We start from the raw sequence: 25,954 nt of genomic DNA on the forward strand, positions 1-25,954 counted from the left end.
CCGAGCCGGAACCACCCCGAGAAATGTAGCGCTGGGAGAAGAGGCAGAATGTTTCTGAGGAGCTACAAATGGCTGACTTGCCTCCTGAAGCGCGCGCCAGATTGGGCCGGCCCAAAAGCGCTTATTTTCACAGTTTTTTTTAATTTTTTGTTTTTATTTTCTTTTCTAATTTTGTTTATACATCCAAATATTTTAAATATATATTTTTTATAAAGATTCTTCATATAATTTTTTCAAATATTAATTATGTATTTGAAAAATGTTAAATAGACATAGAAAAAATTGTTTCCAATGTATACAAAAAATGTACTATATCCACGGAAATAATTAAACATCAAAAAACAGTTTTCAAAAACATAATTCATTTTTGGTAAATGTTAAACGTGTATATAAGAAATATGTTGAATGTATACAAAAATTATAAAATGTGCATGGGGAAAATAGATATAGAAAAGTATATGTTTTAAAAAATGTTAATCATGTATCTGCAAAATGTTAAACATGCATATATAAAATGTTAAAAATGTAATGGAGAAGTGTATGAAAAAATAGACATCAACAAATATATTTAATTTTTTTTTAAACAATAGACATTAGAAAAATTATTTTAAAAAATGATAATGATGTCTATGAAAAATGTTAAACATGTATTTAAAAAATGTTCTTGATGAAATGTAGAAAATAAAAAGAAACAGAGAAAAACAAAGAAAACCAATGAAAATCAGAAAAAATAACCAAAGGAAACCAAAGAAAAAGATAAAGAAAAAGAAAACCGAAGAACCAAGTGCAAAAAAATGGAAAATAGTGAAAGCCAAAGAAACCAAAGAAAAAAGAGAAAGAAAATAAAAATCGATGAAAACCAAGAAAGAAACAAAAAGAAACCAAACAAAAACGAAGAAAAATGGAATATAACAAAGAAAAATAAGAAAAAATAAAATATGTCCTCAATCTGGTTTAGCACCGAGATTGTGAAGACCAGCTGCCCGGAGGAATCCGCGGTGTACTCGATGCTATCGAACCAGCGAACCTAACGACCCGACTAGGAGCGAAAGTCTCGACGCCTAGGTGGTCAGTTGGGTCAGCGAAGAGGGCAATATTGCCGAATACAAAGATTTGTGTGTAGTGCAGGTTGTACACCCGTGCGAGAACGGAGATGACAGTGACGTGGTCGAGTGTCGCCGGCGAGAATGAGCAAAGGGCCCTCTGGTGCAGGAGCTGCAAAGCGATGGGGAGGCCAGTGTGTTCGGCGTCCTACGTACGACATAAAACATCAAACTTACAGGAAAAATACACCCGTCGTTAGAAAAAGACGGAAGCGCCCATGAAGCACGACTCGCACAAGTTGAATACCTTTCCCAACGATTCGATAAAAAAATCCGGCACTTCGGGTGTGGCAAACATCGAGAAATGGCTGAGCCGAGGACCCCAATTAGCACAAACCGAACAGCCTTCCCAGCCAGAAGAAGCCTCAGCGGCCCTGGTCCGTGAAATGTCGAGGTACCACAGATCGAGCCAACGCTGGGTTAAACTATGTCGGGTATCTCTCATTGACCATATACCACAACAATGTCTCTCTCGGACGTGGAGTTTCTACACCCAGGAGCATTTGCTCCTGGTGTGAACAGTAAAAAAAATCCCCACCGAAAAAAAAACAATTCAAAAAAATGTCAAAAAATTCTGATTTTTTTTGGCATACTTATACAAATGTTTGCTGTGCACGTAAATTTTTATCGCGAAATCACATTGGTGGAAGGTATGGTAAAAAAACAAAATCGATGCTCTGAAAATGTTACTTACAAAAGCATTTTGGAGCTCCGATTTTGTTTTTTCGGCACGACTTCCACGAATATGATTTTGTGATGAAAAATTTCATGTACAAGAAACACTTGTGAAAGTATGTCACAAAAAAAATTCAGATTTTTTGAATTTTTTTCTATTTTTTTTATTTTACTGTTCACACCAGGAGCATTTGCTCCTGGGTGTAGAATGGTACATTCCGTCTCTCAAAAGCTATGTTCGAGCGTAGTGGGGCACTAACCACCTGCCTTCTTGCTGTTGCGACCCTTGGCTGACTGACTTGCCATCATAACCCTTGGCCGGATGTGTAAGTGCATCTAGTGCACCATAGTGATTTTGGTGTATTAAAGACTTATAGGTTAAGGGACTAATTGTGAGTATACACAAGTTCTATAAGTAGATGAGGAGTTTGATATTTACAGTGAAAGTCGACCCCTAAAAATGAATGTCTTCGGCTGAAGACTTTGGTTCTCCTGATGAATTTGAAAGTGAAGAAATTGGTGTGACCGTGAAGACTTGGATATTCATGCGAGGACTATGAAGCGTGAAGACTTGTTTTTGTAGTTTCATTTTCTTCTCCTTAAGTTATAGGAAACACCGTTCTGTTAAAAAGGGTCGAGGTAATACTAAGAAAACTGATTTCCAAGTGATGCTCATTTCAAAATCCTGCACCTATCCAATCCTTCGAGTGAAGCCATTGGAAATCTTATATCAGTTCAGTTAATTTCTTCAGTGACAGAGACGAAGATCTTCTGGTCTCTGAGGAATTTGTTCTGTCTAAGGAGTTAGAAATTCGCTAGTGCGGATTGCCTACACAGTGAGGAACATGATAGCCCTGAGGAATTCAAACCTCAAATCCGACGTTGCTTTGTCACGCGCCAACTGTCCAAAATATCCTACCACCTAACGGTCATATCATTGAAGAGCATTTATGTCTTATCATGTCGGGCTGCTCCCTAGGCTATAAATAGCCGTCCCCTATAACTACTAGCTGGTTGGCTGCTCCGAGAGAAACTGACACTTATCAATTGAGAGCATCCCATCCTCCGAGAACTTTGAGCGAAAATCATCAAGTGAGGAAAACCCAAATCTCAAACCCAAAGTGATTGAGCATCACTGAAGAGATTGTTCCCGTGTGGAACCGACGCTTGTTACCTTTTGAGGACTGTGTATCCTCCAGACGGTTAGACATCATGGTCTGAGCATCCAAGAGGAATTGTGGATCGCCGAGTGACCTAGTCTGTGAAGGTTTGAAAGTTATCTGTGAAGACTTACCACTATTGTTGGGCGAGGTCTGTGTGATCTTAGCTCAAGGAGAATACGGTGAGGACTGTGTGTCCGAGACTGTGTGTCCTCGAGTTTAAATACTCAGTCGCTCCAACAAGACGTACAACTGTCACAACATTTGTAACCGTTCTACTAAATCATTGTCTTCACTAAGCCTACTGCTTCTATTTTCTCAACCCTTTCATTTCCTTGTTATGTGTTGATGAATCTGATCATTACTGTTTAAAGACTTTGACTGAAGACTTCCTCTAATTCCTCAATCCTATTTCTTCAATCAGTTTGTCTTCGTCCTGCTTATCATGTGTTTACGCTTTCTGTACTCTGTGTTTTGTCTTTCATTTCGTCATGATGATTATGATGTTGCTCTGTTATGCTTATACCTGAGTATTTATTTCACTGCAAATAGTTCTTCGCTTAGAAATTTCCTCAGTGAAGAATTCATAAACATCGTCTATTTACCCCCCTCTAGTCGACGTAACGCACTTTTAAGATGGCCTTCATGGCTACCCGTCCTCTTTCCGTCGCAACCTCTAGTCGGATGGCCATCATGGCCGGTTGGTCAGGAAGTGGATGACGCTGACAGACTGACCTAGCCACATCTGGTGCCCGCGGACGAGCGCGTAAGGCGACATATATGAGCGGGATGACCCTCGAGAAAAAATGACCAAGTGCGGAGTGCCCGTGCCGGAAGCGCTCCAGGGAGGCATCGGTAGAAGGCCCGTGGAATACACGGCGTGAAAGACAATTCCAAACGAGGATGCCCCAGAAAGCGATCTTTCCAACATATTTTATAGGAGAAATGATAAGTACCTAATTGACGTCAGGTACGAGCACATGGCAAATCAAACGTTTTCAATGACAATTCTAATGACGTACGGATGACAAGTTAGTTGACATACGACAATTTTCTGTCAAAAAATAAACTGAGTTGGCAGGATTGCATCTAAACTTGTAAATTAAAAACGTTTAATTTGCCATGTGCCGTTCGGGGCGAGATTTCTAAAATTATTCATGCGTTTGCTTTATAGACTCCGTACCAACCAACTAAAGTACCTTCTTTTCCCCTCGAGTTTTTCCTCACTCTTTTCTCCGGTGGCCTCTGGTTTGGGAAGCTCGCTCGCATCAGCAAGGTACGATGAGTCCAATGGCCTAGCCTAGCTAGCAGCTTAATCACTCAAAGGCTCAGATACTCGAGCTATTATGATCCGTTTTGAAGTTCCTAATCTTATCCAGAGAAGTATAGTAGTATTCGGTGTGCTAATTAAGACCCCTAGGTATTCGATTTGGTGACTCCGTTATTGCCGGACAAATGGGCATGAGAATCCATCCAAACCTACCATCGATTTCTTGTCATGAGATACCAAGTTCTTGCTTTGAGGTGCTGTTAATCTTTCAGCAAATAAGCTATATTATTCGATTCGCAGGTGGGGATAATTTTGCCCAGAGAGCTCCGGGGCCATGAGGCCGATGCATCTCTTGGGGGTCACTTGCCTATGGATCCTCTCATGCGCCTTGCTGCTCGGCGGCGCTTGCTCCGATGGGTTGCTGAGGATCAACCTGAGCAAGAAGAGGCTGAACAAGGAAACCCTAACAGCCGCGAAATCGGCGAGGCAGGAGACCAACCTGCTGAGGCCCGGCGATGGATCTCGCCACTCTCTCGGCCTGTCAGACGATGACATAGTTCCTCTGGACAACTTCCTTGACACCGAGTACTTCGGAGAGATCGGCGTCGGCACGCCGCCGCAGAACTTCACGGTCATATTTGACACCGGGAGCTCAAACTTGTGGGTTCCGTCGTCGAAATGCTACTTTTCGGTAAGTTTTTAGTGCCCGACAGACATGTGGTACTTACCATGGTGCATGCTCTGAGTTTCTTGATAATGGGTACTATAAGCATGTTTTTAGTTATGGAACATAAGTTTGATGCATCGGTATCTATGTTCATTCAGATAGCATGCTACTTGCACCACAAATACAAGTCAACCAAGTCGACCACTTACAAGAAGAACGGTATGCTGGACGCGCATAATATGCTTATCTTCTGTTCAGTTTGGTTCCTTGCTTTTGCAAACCAGAAAGAGTACTCAACCAGAAACGGTTCTTGACTTCTTGCACACTCATGCATATTGCTGGTTGTTGAAACTGTCCAGGAGAAACTTGCACAATTAGCTATGGCTCTGGGTCAATTGCTGGCTTCTTCAGTGAGGACAGTGTGTTAGTTGGCGAGCTTGTTGTGAAAAATCAGGTGAAATTCTTTACTAGTAAGTAGCTCACAATATTTGTATGCAGGAGTACTAACCAATGCTATACTTTTACTGTCTTTCAGAAATTCATCGAGACAACCCGTGAAGCAAGTCCTACTTTTATCATTGGGAAGTTTGATGGTATACTTGGGCTCGGATTTCCGGAGATCTCTGTGGGAAGTGCCCCTCCAATTTGGTACATATTCAGACCTCTGAACAGATTATCATGATGTGATAATCTCAGCAATGCTGTTGCCTGATACCCTTTCATGTGTTGCATGAACAAACAGGCAGAGCATGCAAGAGCAGAAGCTGATAGAGAAGGACATCTTCTCCTTCTGGCTTAACCGTGATCCAGATGCATCTGCGGGAGGTGAACTCGTGTTCGGGGGTGTGGACAAAAAGCACTACAAGGGGAAACACACATATGTTCCGGTCACTCGCAAAGGCTACTGGCAGTTTGACATGGGTGATCTTCTCATTGGTGGCGATTCAACTGGCTTCTGTGCCGGTGGTTGCGCTGCAATTGTCGACTCAGGGACCTCACTGCTCGCTGGCCCAACGGTATGCGCTCTTGCTTGGATCGTACCATAATTGGTAGAATGCGCATTTGGACAACTATGCTATATAACTGAGACATCCTTGGTACATTTGTATTTTATACTGCTCTCAGACCATAGTGGCTCAAGTCAATCATGCAATTGGTGCTGAGGGGATTATCAGTACGGAATGCAAGGAAGTAGTGAGAGAGTATGGAGAGATGATCCTGGAGCTGCTTGTAGCACAGGTTTGTCACTTGCTGCACTTGCCCTCCCCTGATATCTTGACAATTGGATTGTTGTTATTACGATCTTTTACATCGATCTTGAATTCTCTAACCAATTACAAGAATACTAATACTAAGTTGTCACTGAGCAGACAAGGCCACAGAAAGTGTGCAGTCAGATTGGTCTCTGTGTATTTGATGGTAGTCACTCTGTCAGGTCAGCTCAACATCCGCATCAAGTCGTATTTCCCTTTTTACTTGCATGTGTGTTTTAGTGTTTTCATAACAGACTTTGTTTTCATGAACGACTATGCAGTAACCAAATTGAATCTGTTGTTGATAAGAAAGCGAAGCGAGGCTCTGATCTTCTCTGCACCGCTTGTGAGATGACTGTTGTCTGGATACAGAATCAGCTCCGAAAAAAACAAACGAAAGAGCTCATCTTGGATTATGCGAATCAGGTCAGTACTACCGGTCATGCCCACGCCAATATTTTCTGAATGTCAAGTGGGTGAAGAGTGTGATAACAGTCCGATTCCAATGTGAACTGCAGCTCTGTGAGCGTCTCCCGAGCCCCAACGGAGAATCAACCGTCGACTGCCACCAGATCTCAGAGATGCCTGATCTTGCTTTCACCATAGCAAACAAGACTTTCACCTTGACGCCAGAGCAGGTGAGGTGCTCCCTAAGTTATACTTGGTCATACCTTCAGTTAAGATAGTCAATGCCCAATCTGAACGATGTTGGTTTTATTTATACCAACTGCTGCCTACTTGCCTTAGTCACTCTTCACACTCTACTTGCTGTATATATGCAGTCTAATGTTTCTCTGTGCTGCAGTACGTAGTGAAGCTGGAGCAATCAGGCCAGACCATTTGCATCAGTGGGTTCATGGCGTTTAACGTGCCGCCCCCTCGCGGCCCGCTCTGGTATACGCCCTAACAGTCTTCAGTCTTCAGTCTTCACCATCACTTGCTTGTTTTCCCCTTGCGATCCGTTTGATTGACGTTTCGTGTTGCGGAATCTCAGGATACTTGGAGACGTCTTCATGGGCGCCTATCACACCGTTTTCGACTTCGGTGAGAGCAGGATTGGGTTCGCCAAATCCGCGTGATTTGGTGATCCCAGTATCTCCAGTGTATCAAGGCTCAGGGCCGGTATTGTACATAATCCAAGCACGTGTAAGTTGCCAGGTCAACAAGAAATTTATCAGTAGAAAAGGAACAAAATGAACTTGCCATCGGCATTTCACATTTGTATAGCTATTTGCTGTGTATGGCTTGATATGAACCTGCAGACAGCACACACGATACGAGGCTGATGTAATAAGCACGATGAGAATCATGGTTTTGGTGTGATCTCATCGTTTATAAGGCCACTCCCAATGCACATTCTCTTAGCACAGTCTCACGAGACATAGTAAATATTTAGAGACAATTATCCCAATGTATTTTCTTTTAAGCATTGTATCTAAATTGCCATCTAAAGTAGTCTCCGTTTAGTAGGTTTGGGCATCATATTTACATTTCAACATCGTGGCCAACAACTAACTGATTCATGTTTTTTATACACAAGATTTTTTTTCTTTCGAAAAGGGGTTTTACCCCAGTCTCTGCAGAAAGATGCATACGACTCATATTATTAATAAAAAAATCCAGCAACAAAGTCTCCAAGTCTTCAAGTATGAAATAAACAAACGCTCATAAGAGCCAAACCGAAAGCCAGGACCGGCTGACAAATAAAATAGGAACATTACATGCCTATCCTATTACATGACCGCCATCCAAACCGATGAATATGATACATTATCATTGAAGTATATGAAAAAGGTTACCTGAATCAATTTCATGAACATAAATTATTTTTGCCCAAACTACTCCCTAATATGCTCATCCAAGTCGTTAAGTGCTTGTTGTCAAATAATTTCGGATGTCAGAATCTCTTCACGCGAATCCCGGCGGGCCACCATGAATAAATACCAACGGTAGAGCGGTCGACATGCTTGATGTCTCCATATCGAGAATATCTAAAGCCCATTAGAACTAATCTACTCCATCCGTGTCAAAATAAGTGTCTCAATTTTAATACAACTTTATATTAAAGTTAGTACAAGTTGAGACACTTGTTTTGAACAAAGGGAGTACATGAGAACCAAGACGATGTTCCTAATTATAGGAGAAAATAAACATAAGATGTAGGTACGATTGGTAAAAAAATCATCGACAGACCTCTTCATATAAAATTTTAAAATTCCACTACATGTCAATTTTTTAACAAGCATGTCTATTAGAAGAACTCTGCATACAACTTATATCTCTTCCTCTTCTCAATTAGAAGAAATCTGCATCTGAAATAATATAGATGTCTACCAACAATTAATTAAGTTAGCTACAGCTGCATCGTCAAGGCCTGTGAAGGCAATGAAAGATCAAGTTAGCGGCAACTGTAGAATCAAGGCCTGTGCAGGCTGCAAGTGGGACTATACATGAGGATCCCACCTTGAGCCCACTTGGCCCCATTACATTAAGTGGAAATAACCAGAGATCCCAGTAGAACATACAAAAATTAGGTGGGAACAAGTGAGACTCCACTTAGCAAATGCAAGCACGACTGGAACATACAGAGTACACACTAATTTAGCCTTCACGGGAAGTCTGTCAGCGCGTGCGACCACGTCGCTGTCTCCGGCTACATGGGTATTAGACTGAAGACTCAGTCAAGCCGCGCCTGTCCACAATCTCTCCCACCACCTCTAATCTTGGGTCCGAATAACTGCCACACGTGTTACGTCAACGGGAACCCGCCCGCACGCCTCGTGTGGCATGGACGGGAACCGCCCCGCACGACCACGTCCGCGCGCACAAACGCACGACCCGCACGTCCGTTGCGTGCCAACCCCGCCCGCACTGCCCCGTTCGGGCAAGCCGACCCGCTGCCCGCACGACCAAGCAGTTCACGGCCTCCGATCCATCCCCTCTCTCGTCTGCCGCCATCGTCCCCCACCTCTCGAACCCCGACCTTCGTCGCCGGCCTTCTCTGGTTGCCATGGCAATCAGAGCAGATCTATAGGACACTCCCACCTCAAAACCACACCCCAACCCTCCCCACCCCCAGCACCAAACTCCGACCCAGCCCTCCAGAGACGAAAATCTAAAAACCAGGTAAGAATCTCCCGATCTCGACCTTCTCATCCTTAAGGCTGAAAATCTCCCGATCTTGTGCTGGATATGTGCTATAGGGGTAGAACACTACATGGTTCAGTGTGTAGTCGCAATTGCCAGGCAGAGTACACCAGATCTGCCATGTACTACGTTTGAAATTGACTTAACTTCCTAGCTTAATTGACGCAAGTAGTTGGTTATGAAAAATGGATGAGTAGGAATCACTAAAGAAGGACAGTAGGGGCAAATTTTGGAATGAAGAGGGCTGGAAGAAATTAGTTGCCACTTGTGTATAACGACAGTTGCCACCTTTCCTTGTCGGTAGCTGCCACCTATTTTGACCCGTCGCTTGCAATCCATATCTTCTATGTGCAAGCAGCAGAAGAATACAATTCTTGTGGATTGTTGATGCCTTCTTGTTCATGCAGTGATTGAGAACACATTGGAAAGAAGCGAGACACGGAAAGAATGAATCACGAAGATGGCGCTGATGCTTGGGGTTCTCAAAGGCCGGAAACGCCCCCTTGGGATACAACAGAGTACAGTCAACGCATCTCTTCAGGGCCGTTGCTGCCACTACTAGAACAGTATGCAGGCGTAGGTATGATGCATGATAACAAAAAGAAGAGAACAGTTACCATCTTCGCAACGATGAAGATGACATTCTAATTATGTCGTACACTGTCATTTTTTCGCAGGTTCTTATGACCAAAACACAATTAGGGGGCCCCCGTGGCAAGTTCACTCACAAGTCGCTAACACTGACAAATGTACGGGCAGCCAACTTCAACTAGCTTGTATGGATAATCAAGGTAATGCAAACCGAGAAAAGAGCACATACTGCAGTGGACATGAAAAATGAACAACAACAACAATAACAACAACAAAGCCTTTAGTCCCAAACAAGTTGGGGTAGGCTGGACATGAAAAATGAACATGCAAAAAAAACTGGCAACAGGACTCACGACTTACCACGGGTGAAAATGCAGAGCCTTCATGCAGCGCGTGGCATCAGGCAGCACCAATGTACCTGCCATCAACGTCATACGCAGGTGAGTCCATAAAAAAAGTGAAGTTGCGGATGATCAATTAGCAGAAGGAGCGTAGTTGACAACTACAATTGCCAGGACTGGACATCTACAGTTGCCGTGTATTGGAAACTACACTTGACATATCTGCACAACTGTTGTTGCCATCCATGGACACCTGCAGTTGCCAGGGAAGAACAACTGCAGTTGCCATGCCAGTGCGACTACATTTGCCATGCCATGGCAACTGCAGCTGCCATGAAGGAACAACTGTGGTAGCCATGCCGATGCAAATACAGTTGCCATGCCAGTAAAACTGCAGTTGCCATAGAAGGGGCAACTGCGGTTGCCGTGCTAACACAAAATGCATTTGCCATGAATTGACCAACCACTACTTTGCGTACAGGTTATTACGCTGGTGGTAACCCGGCAAACGTCTCGTGGCAAGCTTCAGAAACTGCAGGTGGACCACGTCATTTTGATGTCACAGACCACACAAGAAGGTCAAATGCAACACAACAAGGTAAGGAAAAAAAACTGAACCACAAAAACAGCACTACATTTGTTATTTGAAGTTATTTGTAGGCAAAAACAATAGTTGCCATGTTTGTTGAACAGCAGCTGCCATCACTGGACAGCTGTAGCTGCCGTACATGTCCACACGCAGAATCACGGTTTGCTGTTTGAAATGATGTCGTGCCAACTCACTCGTAGATGGTGTGATCCGTTGCGATACACATGTTATTCAAACAAAAAACTTACTCTCATATCTGTTTTTCCTATTATAGGGCCTACAACTACAGTTAACAGCGGCGCAGGGACATCTACTGCGGGGAGCTCTGAGCGCATGGAAGACGCGTTCCACCAGCCAGCAGACAATCATGCCGCAGACAATTTCGAGTCACAGTCGAGAATGGCAATCATTCCAGCAATAACGACAAGCACCCCTTTGAACACAAGCACTGCCGACACTCAAGTGGATGGAACTGTCGCCCATACTGAAGTGAATGATGAAACTGGCGACGAGGCAGAAGGGGATGAAGATGGCGGGCAATCAGAGATCATGGTACCTCAGCCACCGTACATTGGGCAGAGATTTGAATCGTTCGAAGAAGCAAAGGAGTACTATCAGACATATGCAAAGTTCCATGGATTTGCGGTCAACACCGAGTACCATAGGAAAATTAAGAAAACTAATGAGTACAGCAGAGGTGAGATGAGGTGCCACAAGGCACGGAGGAACAAGAAGGGGAAGGTGATGCGCCTGTCGTTCTGGAACGAAAGAGAGGTATCATTCTAAAGACTGAATGCCCTGTCCGGTGTAAGCTAAACGTAGATGGTACACAGTGGGTGGTCACTGACTATTTTGACGAGCACAACCACCAACTCATAAAGAAGTTCGACTTGGTAAAATTTCTGACCGCCCACAGAGGGTTCACCCCCGTCGAAAGACAATTCATAAAGCTGCTACACGATTGTAACGTTGGTCCATCAAGAATGATCCAGATACTATCGCTCATCCACAGTAAAAAGGGGACTCTGAGTAGCATGCCGTACATACCGGCTGACGTCACAAACCTACAGGCCAAATACCATAGAGAGAGCAAACTGGCAGACATAGAGGCCACAATTTCCTACTTTGATGAGAAAGCGAAAGAAGATCCAGATTTCTTCTACAGGATAAGGTTGGACGATGAGGACCGTGTCGGGAACATGTATTGGGTGGATGGTGCTGCAAGGAGAGCCTACAAACATTTCTGAGATTGCATTTCATTCGACGCGACGTACCTCAACAATATGTACAAGATGCCATGCGCTCCGTTCATAGGAATAAATAACCACAATCAGTCATTGCAGTTCGGCTGCGGGCTCGTTCGGAACGAAGACACGGATGGGTACGTCTGGTTGTTCAAGATCTTCTTGGAGTGCATGGATGGACTTGCGCCGATGAACATAATAACAGACCAGGATTTCAGCATGCGGGCAGGCATAGAGGGGGTCTTTCTGTTGGCAGTGCACAGGCACATTATAAAGAAGGCTGAGGAGACGCTAGGACCATTCTTTGCTGACCGTCCAGAGCTGCACAAGGCATTCGAGCTGTGCGTGGACCACAGCTTGACGGTCAAGGAGTTTGAAAGGAGCTGGATGGCCATGGTTGAAGCACATGAAGTCCAAGACAACGAGACGCTTGCTAGCCTGTGGGAGAAGCGAATGTACTGGGTGCCCGCCTACTTCATGCAGTGCTTCTTCCCCTTTCTGTAGACTACGCAGCGCAGCGAGGAGTTCAATGCTGTTTTGAAGCGATATGTGAGTCCTGGCAACTCATTGCTACAGTGCCAAGCAATATACAACTTTGCAACAAAGGGATCTGAGCTGCAGCAAGAAGCGAACACCGCACTAAAGCAGCCAAAATTGCTGACGTATTTACCGATGGAGAGGCAAATGAGCAAGATATACACAAACAAGATCTTTAACAAGTAAGTCAGTTGCGTTACGGTCTTATTTGCGCAAAAGTACTAAGACAGTAGGTGCCTGGTAGAGTGCAATGCAGTTGCCATGATATGCAATTGCCATGTTTAATGAAATACTGTTTGCCATGCTTACTCAGCTGCAGTTGCCATGTTCAATGAAATTTCTATTTACAATGCTTACTCGGATACATTTTCCATGTTCAATAAAGTGCAGATGCCATGTTTGATGAACTGTACTTCCATTGGGGCACGTTGGTATGCAAATGCCAATATCAACTGAAAATGTTATATTGTCAACACATGTGCTGAAATGCGATTGCCATGTTTACTGAAATGCAACTGCCATGTTTGTTGAAAATGCAATTGCTATGTTTACTCAAATGTAGATGCCATGTTTTATGCACTGTGATTCCAATGGGGGAAATATTGGTGTGGAAATGACGATGGCCAGTTGAAAATGTAGTAGTACTACCATGTTCAGTGTACTCCAGTTGCCATGTCTGGTGTACTGCAGTTGCCATGTCTGGTATACTACAGTTGCCATGTTCAGTGTACTGCAGTTGCCATGTCTGGTGTACTGCAGTTGCCATGTCTGGTATACTGCAGTTGCCATGTCTGGTATACTACAATTGCCATGTTCAGTGTACTATGTTTGCCATGTTCAGTGTACTATGTTTGCCATATTCAAACAAAAATCTAGTTCTATTTCCATGACAGCGTAACGTCCTACAAAAAAAAGATCGCACGATAGATTAACATAAAACACACAAAACTTGCAGATTCCAGGAAGAAATAAAGCATGCCAGCATGTTCACGGCTTTCCAGGTGGACGAACATACATTCAAGGTGTGTTCTATTTTGGGCATGTCGGATTCAAAACCTGAAGACCCAGACAAAGGAAGGAACTACTTCGTGAAAACCTCGATCGAGCAAGGCGAATACTACTGCCAATGCTGCAAGTTCGAACGGGACGGCATTGTGTGTTGTCACATACTAAAGGTGATGGACATGAATGCTGTGACACGGATGCCCCGCCATTTCATAAGGCGGCGATGGACTTGGGACGCTGACGACGCATTGGCGCCGCAGACAACACACGCGGTTCTGGCTGTGCATGACGAGAGACCTGAGTCAACCATGGAAGCCGTGAGGCACGTTGTGCTCACAAAGAACTATGCTGAGCTAATTGATGAAGCGTGCAAGAGTGATGAGACAGCGAGAGTCGCAGAAAAACACAGGAAGACACTGAAAAGAGAGCTTGATGAGATCAAGAAGAGGAAAGCCAAGGAAGCCTTACACCGGTTCCCCCACACATCAAGTGTGCCTTCATCGACGGGGCCATCATCTGAAAACTCGGAGATAGGATCTGGAACAGCAAGCACACAAACCCAGGTCAGGAACCCACCCCGTTCCATCACAAAGGGTCGCCCCAGAGAGATAAGGTACAAGTCAGGATTGGAGATTCAAGCAAAACACAAGAAAATGAAGAAAGGGGCGGGCAATCCATGAGCAGAAATTGGGGCCATGTGAAAATGGTTCTTGTGGACATTTTGTTTTGTACCCTAGACGATGAGTTATTTTTTTTTAAATTTGGGAGAATAACTCTTGAGGAGCATCAGAAGTGGAAGGAAAAATCATTGAGTGGAGAAATGCAGTTGCCATGTTATGGGTACTTAATCTGCCATGTTATGTGTATTAAATCTGCCATGTTATGTGTACTAGATCTGCCATGCCATGCTATTTTATACTAAAATATGTGCCATGCTACTTTGTACTAAATATGCCATGGTAGATGTACTAGATCTGCCATTTTTAGTTGTACTGGATCTGCCATGTTAGTTGTACTGTATCTGCCATGTTAATTATGCTTGATCTGCCATGTTGTTTGAACTGTATCTGCCATGTTAGCTGTGCTGAAAATATACCATGTTGTTTGAACTGTATCTGCCATGTTAGCTGTGCTGAAAATATACCATATATTTGCATGACAAATACCACGCGGTTTAGAGAAACATAGTGTGTTATGGGCGATGTATGGGAAACAATTTGGAAAAACGTGTAATGTGCATAAACCATAGCCAAGGTTGTGGATGCATGATCAACCCTACCCCATGCTAGCCGGTGCACTTAGCGATGAAAAAAGAAGAAGCAAAACCGACAAAATGAAAATCGACGATGACTTTTGCTACCCGTGTATGTTGAACTACATTTGACATCTGTTTTAGAACATCATAGACGCAATCAAACACAGCAAACTGGAGCTGTAAGCGATGAAACCGTTGTAATAATGATAAAACATAAAAACATATGTGCATTTACGCCTAAAAAGGTTCATGTCCACACATATATTAGAGAAACTACTAAATTGTCGCTCACACACCACCACTAAAAAGTAGCCTGCGCGGGGTTGCAGTCGTAACATAGCACACTGACATAGTTTTCAACGATAACAAAGAGATAAGTACCTTACATTCCTCAACAACAGAATGTAAGGTATGCGTCCGGTGTGTAACACCACGTGATCACTTGTACTTCTTGCTGATTTTCTTGACAACTTCCTCCACGAACTCGCGTGCTCCGGACCGCTTGTTAAAATCTTCATTCGTCAACCAGTTCCATGTGTGGATTTTCCGGAGCTCAACGACCGTTGCAGCTGAGATAGCGGGGACAATCTGCCTTCCCACTTTGCAAAGTATTCCAGCGCATGAAAACCACAGTCCGTACTGCACGAGAAAAGGACTCAGATGAACACGCAAAAAAAGGACAGACATATCAAAGATAGACTTCAATTCAGATGTGACAACAAAAATAGGGGTTGGATTGATGTAAACGGCACATGATGGAGGGGGTTGAGAAATTACGTGTTCCCTTGCTTCACAGTCACCACATACTCAATCGGGAAATGCCTGATCTGGACCTTTGAATGTTCATAGTGACGGTTCCATGTCTCTTTGAGGTTGTTGATGAAGAATTCGGCGTGCGTAGTAAGGTCTGTATCAGCTTCCGAACGGATTGAATCAAGCACCTCAAAACGTTGGTTCTTCAGGTCAAGGCAGATGGCATAGTGGTGACCACACTTGTCTTGCTGGTCATGTGGTGCAAGCTCCTGGAACATGGGGAACATGACCTGCATTTGAAAATTGAATGAATGAGAAAGCAGATTACACAAAAAGAACAGCAGAGAGACAAAAAAATAGAATCACGTAGAATGTTTGGTTATGGGTGAGAAAAATGTGCCGTGCATTTTACAATCAAATTTCCACGTAGATCACACGGGATGCAAAAATCAAGATGACAGTGTGCACGGCAGCTGTTGCCACATGAAAACATCTGCCACGTAATCACAAGTGCAGCAGATGGCAAAAAACCACACCATGTGAAAAAGCAGTGCAGACAGGGGAGGAGAACTCACATATTTCTTCAGTGTTAGCTTGAATTCACCGTGTTGAGCGAAATTCTTCCTCAGGATTTTGTGGTGGAAGTCACCATCCCATATTTTGCATGTCACACTATAATGCATGACGATCTTGTTGGCACACACATCGATGTGATTGTTGATGTAGTCGATCCCGCATGCAATTACATTTGTCGACATTTTACCGTTTAGCCTCATGGACTCGGCGAGATCACCTAGGTCGACGTACGTCGCTCCGCATTGAATGACTTTGGTTCTGTCCAAACATGAGCTGTATGAAAACGACATAACATGGAAGAATCATGCCTGCTAAGTAAAAAAATATATGAAAGAACTAGAATGTAAGCGCATCATGTACAGAAAGTACGAAGAAGATGAATGTTAAGAAAGGAACAAAGCAAAATGAGAGATTATAGGGTGTGGTCATTTACGCTTTCAACTCCTTCATGTGCTTGCTGCTGGCCCTCGCATTTCCAAACCGCTTGATGATGTCGTACAGCTGGGTCTGTTCCTTAGTGGCCCTGAATTCGGGCTCGTAGTCTTCCGCGGGAGGTGGGTGAACTACCCTCTGCTGTCTCACAGAACCAGGGGTGGCACTTCTGATGGTATCCTCAGATGCCGTCTCTGCAGGCAAGTTGGAACTTGATTGCCCTCGCCCTCGCGAGGTCCTCCTCTGCAATGCTGCCTCCTCGATCTTGCGGTAAGCTTCGTCAAGTGATGGTGAAATTTCCTCAGGGGTGCCTGCAATGGCTCAAAAAATAAAAAGTGTGTTAGGACAAGGAGAAAGTGAGAAAACAGATGGGTTGTGAGGAAATAGGGTGTATTATGTGACATGTAGGAGGTAGAAAAATAGTGGGGAAATTGACATGTGTGGTGCAACTACAGTGGCCACGTCATGGCAACTACAGTTGCCATGCAGTTGTGCTGAATTACCATCTAGATGGATTGTGATTGCCATGTCACATCAAATGCAGTTGCCATGTTGTGTCAACTCCACTTGCCATGTGATTGTCGTACAGAAAAAAATGTAGAATGGTAACAAAAAAATGCAGGTGACATGGTGTGGCAAATCCAGTTGCCATGTGGAATGCACTATATTTGCCATGTACCAGCAAATACAGTCGCCATGATGAATCAACTTCAGTTGCCACGTGTTTACCCGAATGTCAAAAAATGCAGCATGGCAACCAAAAAAAATGTAGGCCATGGTGCATCAAATCCACTTGCCATGCCATCACACGGCAGTTGCCATCACAAGTGAGAACACCCAAAAAGAATATGACTGGGACAAAATTCAGACCACACAGATGTATCTAGGAAAATCATAAGGACATGACAAGTGTACCTTGCACAATTGGCTCCGCGAACTTGACAGCCTTCCTCCCCTCGACCATTGGCCGCGCCATCATTGCGGTCATGCCTCTTGGGAAAGCAAAGGCAGCTGGCAAAGGATCTTGCACCACCGGTTGATCTTGACTGATGCCAAGGTTGAAGCTCGGTGGGGTAAATGCCATTGGGTGCCTCTCATTCCTATTGGCCGGACCACGAATGATTTGCGGGGCAGAATCCAATGGTGAAAGATCGACAAACATATCAGAATCGGCCGCTACAGAATGTTCGGGCTTATTTGCAGGGCGGGGCGTGTTGTCGGCGGTATCAGCAGCAGCTTTCATGGCAATCTTCTTGTTTGGGCTATAGGGGACACCGACATTGACTGAGAGCCTGGAAGTGCGCAGATTTATGCTGGGGATTTCCACTGCGGGTAAAGGCGCAGTCTGCCCCGGCCATTCACCTATGTCACTCGTGCCCGGCTTCACACATGCATCAGTTGTGCTCTGGTCTTGCGGTTTCTCCATCACATTGCTTCTGGCGGGTGGCGGGAACAGTGCGGACGCAGGAACATACCCAGGCTCGTCTCTCCTGCTCCTAGATACAGCCGGTGCGTTGGGTATGACTGTTGGTTGCTTGCGGGGGCTGCGACGCCTAGGTGGAAGACCAGCACGCGCCACGGTCACCTTAGCAGTATCTGCACCGACAGGGGCTGGAGCTGTTGTGCCAGGACTCTCACCTGTAGATGGCATATCCTTATGAACTGCCGCCTCAGCGGCTTCTGTCGTGGACACAGGTGTGCCACCACGCACGCGCTTGGAATCAGTGTCAGAAGAGCGGGAATCTTCCTTGCCTAGGTTCATCTCGGGAGCGTCCACTTCAACGCTTGCTGATGGGGTGGCATGGCTCACAGCAGCATCCTTCATTGCAAGAAGAGTTGGCAATATTTCAGATGTCCTGGCAGATACCGACTCGTCACTCCCCGATGTACGGATGCCTGTTGTTCTAGCCTGGACATCCGCAGCCGGCGAAGATGGTCGGCCACTTGCATCAGAGTTGGTGGGAGCGGTCAACGGTGCAGCAGCAGTGTTGTCGCCTGGTGCCTCATGTACATCTGAGTTGCCCCCCGTGGACAACTTTGAATGTAGGCGTTCGAACGGGTCCTTACTGCTATGCTTGGCCCCGCGCATAGTGGTCTTCTTCACCCTGCAAAGAGAAAAAAATCACATGAGAAAGATATGAAAAAATGAACAAAAAATATGTTTGCCATGGTAGAAATCTTAAAAAGAATTGAAAAAACAAGTGGAAAAGCTGGTAGTTGCCATGTAATGGGAACATGAGTTGCCATGTGTCATAGTTAGCAGTTGCCATCCAGCAGGAGTTGCCATGTTAACAAACTTGAAGAATGATACAAGTGTATGTTCTGTCAGGAATGCAATTTGAAACCTGTGTGTGGGATGAGCTCACAAACCCAAAGGTAAAGATGGCAGCTGCCATTAGCTAGAGTGGTAGTTGCCAGTTGGCCTAGATGCCAGTTGCCATGGAAAGACCAATAGGAGTTGCCGTAAACTAAAAAAATGAAGGAAGAAATCATTTGGAAAAACAGCGGTTGCCGCGTGGGGGACGATGACAGAAGAACATGTGACAAGCTGAAAGAGTAGCATTGGAAATTCAAGAAAAAATACCACTATGTACATGAAAGCACATGGATAAACATACTTCTTGACTGACTTCCTCAGGTCTGGCAACACGACAGGATCCCCGGTGTTGGTCACCTTTGTTCAAGCGAGCAGAAACACGGGTTGGCGTTTGCGCCTGTTTCTTCGTAACTGCTCGTCCACCAGCGGTCGGCTCCTTGCACGTAACAGATGGAGGGAGAAAAGAAGGTGGCAACTGTCAGACAACAAACGAATTGCCGCGCTTGACAAAAAACAAGTGCAGAGAAAATGGATCAGATTGTTCCAAGAAAATAGACACAACAGAAAACTAAAATTGAAAGTCGAACCTCCTCCTCGCAGCTACAGGATCGGTCCTAGACCTCTTGCCATGCGAACCCTGCCCAACATCATCTGGAGCCCTCCCCCTCCTTGATGGCAACACCCCCTCGCCTCTCGCAGCCATACGTTCTATCACTTTCTCCGGTGGGGGGGCATCTGTTGCATCCTTGCCCTTGTTGGCACCTGTGCGAACTTCAGCATGTTCATCGTCATCCGTGTCCTGGTGCTCATTATCCATGTCATCGTCGTCATCTTTGCTGAGGCCAGCGTCTCCATCTACATCATCTTGTGTGTCACCGGGCTCTTGGGAACTGTTGTAGTCATACCGGCCGCGGCAACCGGTTGGTCGATGTGTATGTTCTGGGACAAATGAAGTGAACTGCCTCGCAACTGCGTCGCTGTCAGAGGCACTGAGGGACGTCCACCCCTCAACCAGCTTCCCGAGCAAGCCGGTCATTCCGGATGCAAACTGCCCAATAAGATGCTCAACTGGTGCCCTCGCCTGTGCACAAAAACAAGAAGCATCAACAACAACCCGTATTGCAGTCACTTGCGCGACATCAACAAGTAATCCACGGCAAACAATGGATGTCGATATTTTGATTACCTCAGAAGGGCAAGACGGAGCTGAGTGCACGTCCATCCACTTTCCAAATTTTTGAGGCCCCCCAAACACACTGTAGTCTATAGAATGCTTGGCCATCAGCTGTGAAAAACAAAAAGAAAATTGTAAGCATGCCTTATAAACCACGGACGGTTGCCTCATGTCAAATTTTTAAGCATGCCGTGGGAAGAGATAAACAAAAACTAACCTGTAGTTTTCCATATGTGGTATCAGTTGCCCTGTCTGCGGCAAGCACAGCCTTGACAGCGTTGATGGACCACGCAGAAACAACAAACTTGTGCGTAGGCGGCGGGCCTCCTACCCCAGAGAAATCCACGGTGGACAGATCAAGACAGTCGACATACATGAGCTGATTTAAAACAAATTTACAAAAGAAAGAAATGTCAGTTTCCATCATGGGTACTTTGTAGTTTGGGAAAAAGAGCAGGATAATGTATGATCCAATGATAGTATGTATGTGCTAGTTGCCCTCATAGTGTGCTGGCAGTTGCCATGCTAGTATGATGACAGTTGCCACATTGTCATTATGGCAGTTGCCACATTGTCATTATGGCAGTTGCCATCTTGTTATGATCGGTTTGACATGCATGAATAAAACTGTGTTATAAAACAAGAGTTCACACAGAGATCTGGTAAAATAAAATACCATTAAATGCAGTCGACAACCCTTCTGGTACATCTTGTTTTTGAAAGCATCATGGAGAAAGTCGGCAATAAACTTACACCAGTTCATGTTCTTCACATTTTTCAGATTCGCCTGCACCACACAAAATTTCAGGGCAAAAAGTTTGCCGCATCAGAAATCAAACGGAAAATAACAATGAAAACACTGGCAGTCATTAGCTTAACACGTGACATCGAAGCCATAAGATTGAAGGAAAATAAAGTAGAAAGGATGGATCATTCACCAGGATGGGGAAACATTTGTTGCTTGGGCGAAGGGACGTGGTCGGCGCGAAAACAGCTGAGATGAGGTACATGAGTAGCTTCATCTTGAAAACATCTCCATGTGTCGTCATGGCCTGCAGCGAATCTGCCACTGCAGACGTGTTCGGCATGGATTCCGACCCAGGAAACAAACGGGGGAACAGCTCTTGCTCGCATTGTTGACCTCGTACGGGACTTTGATATGTCCACGAGGCACGCCCATAGTGCAGAACACAGAATCCTCGTTCAACGGGAGTCTTCCACGTCCCGGAATCACGAACTCCCTGGAGGTGGGCTCGTATATCTCAGCAAGCCAGTCGCATACAGGGTTGACAAGGTTCATGCACCGGACAACCATCATAGACTGCATGCCCATCTCAGCAGCAGCCCCCTTCTGATCATCGCTGAATTTGTCAGTCAACGCAATCAATCATTCTTGGGAGGCTCTGTTGTGAATACGTTTCTTATTCTGCAAAAAACAAACACAAAAGTGATCAGCTGTTGCCATGTTTTGCAATGTCATGAGAATTTAGTTCATGACAGACGAGTACAAAAGATATAGGTGCCAACCAATAACAAAAATCGGGAGGAGATGGGGCGGGTGTGTGGACAGTTACCTCGTCGCCCTCTTTTCTCCGTCCAGTTGCCCGGTTACGCTGTGGTGGATCCATGAAATCGTCGTCATCATTTTGATGATCGCCACGAGCCATTCTGCTGATGTAGGAACAGACAAAATTGTTAAGGGGGAAAATGTAAATGCAAGAGGTAAGCATTTGCCACCTAACAGGAAATGTCAACTAGTGAATGCAAAAATATAGCATGAACACGCACGCGCCCCCCCCCCCCCACCCCATATGATTGTCGAGAACATAAACGTGGCAAGTAAGCACGTTGGTTAATGCACTTGAAAACAAAATGTTGAAGTTGCCATGTTAGCCCAATATAGTACAAAAAAAGCAATGAAACCACATCTGAATCGATAACCTGAAAACAGGCACAGTGTGTTCAGATATCACAAAAGTCATTGTGGCAAAACCTAAAAATTGCGTCCGTAGTACAATGAAAATGCCACATTTGTACTGACTGTAACATGGCAATAGACATGATGTGGCAACAGGCATGATATGGCATCTGGCATAATGGGTACCACAAATGTGGTTGCCATATTATGCAGCCAATTTGCCACACTGTCATATCTGCATTGTGGCAACTGACATTGTGTTCACATTCTATTTGCCACATGATTATACAATCCAAGTGGCAAACACGCACACTCGATGTGCACATTAGTTGTCGTCCAGTGCAGCTGGATGCCGAAACTACATTGACTACCGATTGTGGCAACTATCAAAGTGTGGAAACTATAACAAATAATTCAGAAAAAAATTAGATCTCACAATGAAAAAGCATGTTTGTGGTTACTATCATATAAAATCACCAAAAAATTCAGTTTGCCACATGTAAGAGCGTGTGTGTGGCAACTATCATAGTCATTCAATAAAATTAGTTGCCCTATGTGAAAGCTTGAATGTGGCAACCATGACATACATTTTCGCTAATTTTTTGCCGCAAAGGAAAACACGTTTGTGGCAACTATCACATTTGTTCAGGAAGTTTAGTTGCCACACAATTGTTCACGTTCAGCCATTCTAAGTTCGCCTCGTTCTACAGTTTCAAAACCAAACTAACTAGATCTAGGTTTCAATGGCAACTACTTCGACTTCAAAATCACCCTCAAAATTCTTGCACGAACTGACTGCAAACACAAATTCGAACCAATGCGCATCAAAACAAACCGGGGGACACCTCCCAAATCCATGCGCAGGACTAGTGCGTGCCTCGGAACAGGCATAACCGCACTGACGATGCCGTAGCCGCGGCGGCGACGAAACTGCCAAGTGCCACAAAAGACGGCTAGAAAACAACTTAGGCGCCAGCTCGAACGCCGACGAACCGCCGAATCGCCGGAATCTCTATGAATCGATCTAGGAATCGAACATGGAGGGAAAGGGGAAAAATGCAAGGAAGTGGTTGCGAGAGATGAAGCGAGCATTACCTTGAACCCGCACGGGTTCCGGCGAAGCCGCTCCGCTCCGACGAGCACCACCGACGGTGGCGAACACCGTCGCTTGTTTCGCCTCCGCCGTCGCCTTCTCCTCTCGCCTTCTCCTCTAGTGGTTTCAAGTGAGAGTGGGTTGTGCCAGTAAATGCGTCGCGGGTGAGTAAAATGGAACCGTGAGGGAGAGGGTGGACGGGTGTGCAACGTGTTTGACGACAACCGCGGTCGGAGCGTGGCGTGCGGGCGCATGGCAGTTCCATCGCACGCCTCTGAGTGGCAACCGCTGACCACGGGATGGCAACCACCGTGCGGGCGAACTGACTCGCACACCGCACACGAGACTCGTCCTACGTGGCGCCGAAAACTGGCCTGTTTGCTACAAGATTCGTGCGTACCGAAGCCAACGGAGATGTTTGCGTGTGGTCGGGGTGTCAAACGCCCACACGTGTGGGCGTTAACATTTCCGCTAATCTTCAGTTAGCATGTACAGCTTGTAGAACCTCGTTTCCAGCACATCTGACCTGCAGTCGCCCTCCGCGGCCAGCAGCCGACCATGGAACACGCAATGACGGTCCTCTTAGCGGACATCACCAATCAACAGACATGCCTGGAGGGCTTCTTGTACCAGAAGGACGGCGAGGTGCGCCGCCGACGGCCACTACATGGTGCCTAACATCCGCCACATCTCATGGATGGTGGGCAACTCGCTTGCTATGGCCAAGAAGCTACCGCTACACCTTGTGGCATGGTGCCAAGAGGAAGTAGCAGGGCATGTGGCGGCGGCAGCTTGATCGACGATGGCGGTGGGAGCAAGTTGCAGTAGCAGCATGATCGGCAGGGGTCATGGGCTCACGCCGCGGCACCCGCTCTATTCCTTAGTGCAGGAGAAACTATCTCCCAGTGGGCTAAGTGGGATAACCCGGTTAATTTTTTTCTATCCAATGGGTCTCACTAAAACAATTTAAGTGGGATGGGCTAATTAGTCCCACTTAAATCCACTCCCACCTGTAGCCTGACCTATGAAGGCAATGAAAGATCAAGTTTGGTGCAGCTGTAGCATCAAAACCTGTGAAGGCAATGAAAGATTAAGTTAGCTGCACCTATAGGCTATAGCATCAAGACTTGGCATACGAATTAAGTTAGCTGCAGCTCTACCATCTAACACATACATCTGCAGCTAACCAAGCATGAGTACTCCATATTACAAACAGAAAATGCACTTGTCCGGATTGAGCATCATCTTATAAACTCAAGATTATTAAAGGTCTCCTTGAGGTCATCTATCAATATCTCATTTTTTCTGGATTTCACCACAATATCGTCCACATAAGCATGAACATTGCACCCAACCTGAGTATGAAGACAATTCTGCACACAACGCTGATAAGTCGCCTGGGCACTCTTGAGCCCAAAGGGCATAGATACATAGCAGAAGGCTTCAAAAAGAGTGATGAAGGCTGTCTTCTCCTGGTCCTTAACTGCCATCTTGATCTGATGATAACCAGAATAAACATCCAAGAAAGTAGCATCAATGATCTGATCAATACGAGGGAGAGCAAAAGGATCAGCCGGACAAGCCTTGTTCAAGTCTGTGTAATCCACACACATGCGCCAAGTGCCATTCTTCTTAAGCACTAGTACCAGATTAGCCAGCCACTCCGGATGAAAAACCTCAATTATAAACCCAACTGCCAAGAGCTGGGCTACCTCCTCACCAATAGCCTTGCGCCTTTCTTCATTGAAGCGGCGGAGAAACTACTTGACCGGTTTAAACTTAGGATCAATATTGAGATTGTGCTCAGCCAGTTCCCTCGGTACACCAGGCATGTGATAACCCACAAGTATAGGGGATCGCAACAGCTTTCGAGGGTAGAGTATTCAACCCAAATTTATTGATTCGACACAAGGGGAGCCAAAGAATATTCTTGAGTATTAGCAGTTGAGTTGTCAATTCAACCACACCTGGATAACTTAGTATCTGCAGCAAAGTGTTTAGTAGCAAAAGTGGTATGATAGTAATGGTAACAGTAGCAACAGTAAAGATAAATGTTTTTGGGTTTTTGTAGTAGTTGTAACAGTAGCAACGGAAAAGTAAATAAGCGAAGAACAATATGCGAAAAGCTCGTAGGCAATGGATCAGTGATGGATAATTATGCCGGATGCGATTCCTCATGCAATAGTTATAACATAGGGTGATATAGAACTAGCTCCAATTCATCAATGTAATGTAGGCATGTATTCCGTAAATAGTCATACGTGCTTATGGAAAAGAACTTGTATGACGTCTTTTGTCCTACCCTCCCGTTGCAGCGGGGTCCTTACAGAAACTAAGGGATATTAAGGCCTTCTTTTAATAGAGAACCGGAACAAAAGCATTAGCACATAGTGAATACATGAACTCCTCAAACTACGGTCATCACCGAGAAGTATCCCGGTTATTGTCACTTCGGGGTTGTCAGATCATAACACATAATAGGTGACTATAGACTTGCAAGATAGGATCAAGAACACACATATATTCATGAAAACATAATAGGTTCATATCTGAAATCATGGCACTCGGGCCCTAGTGACAAGCATTAAGCATAGCAAAGTCATAGCAACATCAATCTCAGAACATAATGGATACTAGGGATCAAACCCTAACAAAACTAACTTGATTACATGGTAAATCTCATCCAACCCATCACCGTCCAGCAAGCCTATGATGGAATTACTCACGCACGACGGTGAGCATCATGAAATTGGTGATGGAGGATGGTTGATGATGACGACGACGATGAAACCCCCTCTCCGGAGCCCCGAACGGACTCCAGATCAGCCCTCCCGAGAGAGATTAGGGCTTGGCG

General features: G+C 45.1%; 1 protein-coding gene across 2 annotated transcripts; it reads left to right on the plus strand.

Annotated features, from left to right (window-relative positions):
* The first annotated feature begins 4,018 nt into the window (after positions 1-4,018).
* Positions 4,019-7,492, plus strand: LOC123159760 (aspartic proteinase). Of its 2 annotated transcripts, none has more exons than XM_044577577.1 (12): positions 4,019-4,214; positions 4,509-4,899; positions 5,034-5,094; positions 5,235-5,329; positions 5,411-5,523; positions 5,618-5,891; positions 6,001-6,114; positions 6,246-6,310; positions 6,410-6,554; positions 6,647-6,766; positions 6,934-7,022; positions 7,123-7,492. In XM_044577577.1, the coding sequence occupies exons 2-12, from the start codon at positions 4,543-4,545 to the stop codon at positions 7,205-7,207; spliced, it is 1,518 nt and encodes a 505-aa protein (XP_044433512.1). In that variant the 5' UTR covers positions 4,019-4,214; positions 4,509-4,542; the 3' UTR covers positions 7,208-7,492. The 2 variants fall into 2 exon arrangements, with proteins under 2 accessions (XP_044433512.1, XP_044433511.1); XM_044577576.1 differs by lacking the exon at positions 4,019-4,214 and adding an exon at positions 4,223-4,358.
* Positions 7,493-25,954: the final 18,462 nt, after the last annotated feature.

Source organism: Triticum aestivum, chromosome 7B (assembly GCF_018294505.1).
Source record: "Triticum aestivum cultivar Chinese Spring chromosome 7B, IWGSC CS RefSeq v2.1, whole genome shotgun sequence".
Lineage (NCBI taxonomy): Eukaryota > Viridiplantae > Streptophyta > Magnoliopsida > Poales > Poaceae > Triticum > Triticum aestivum.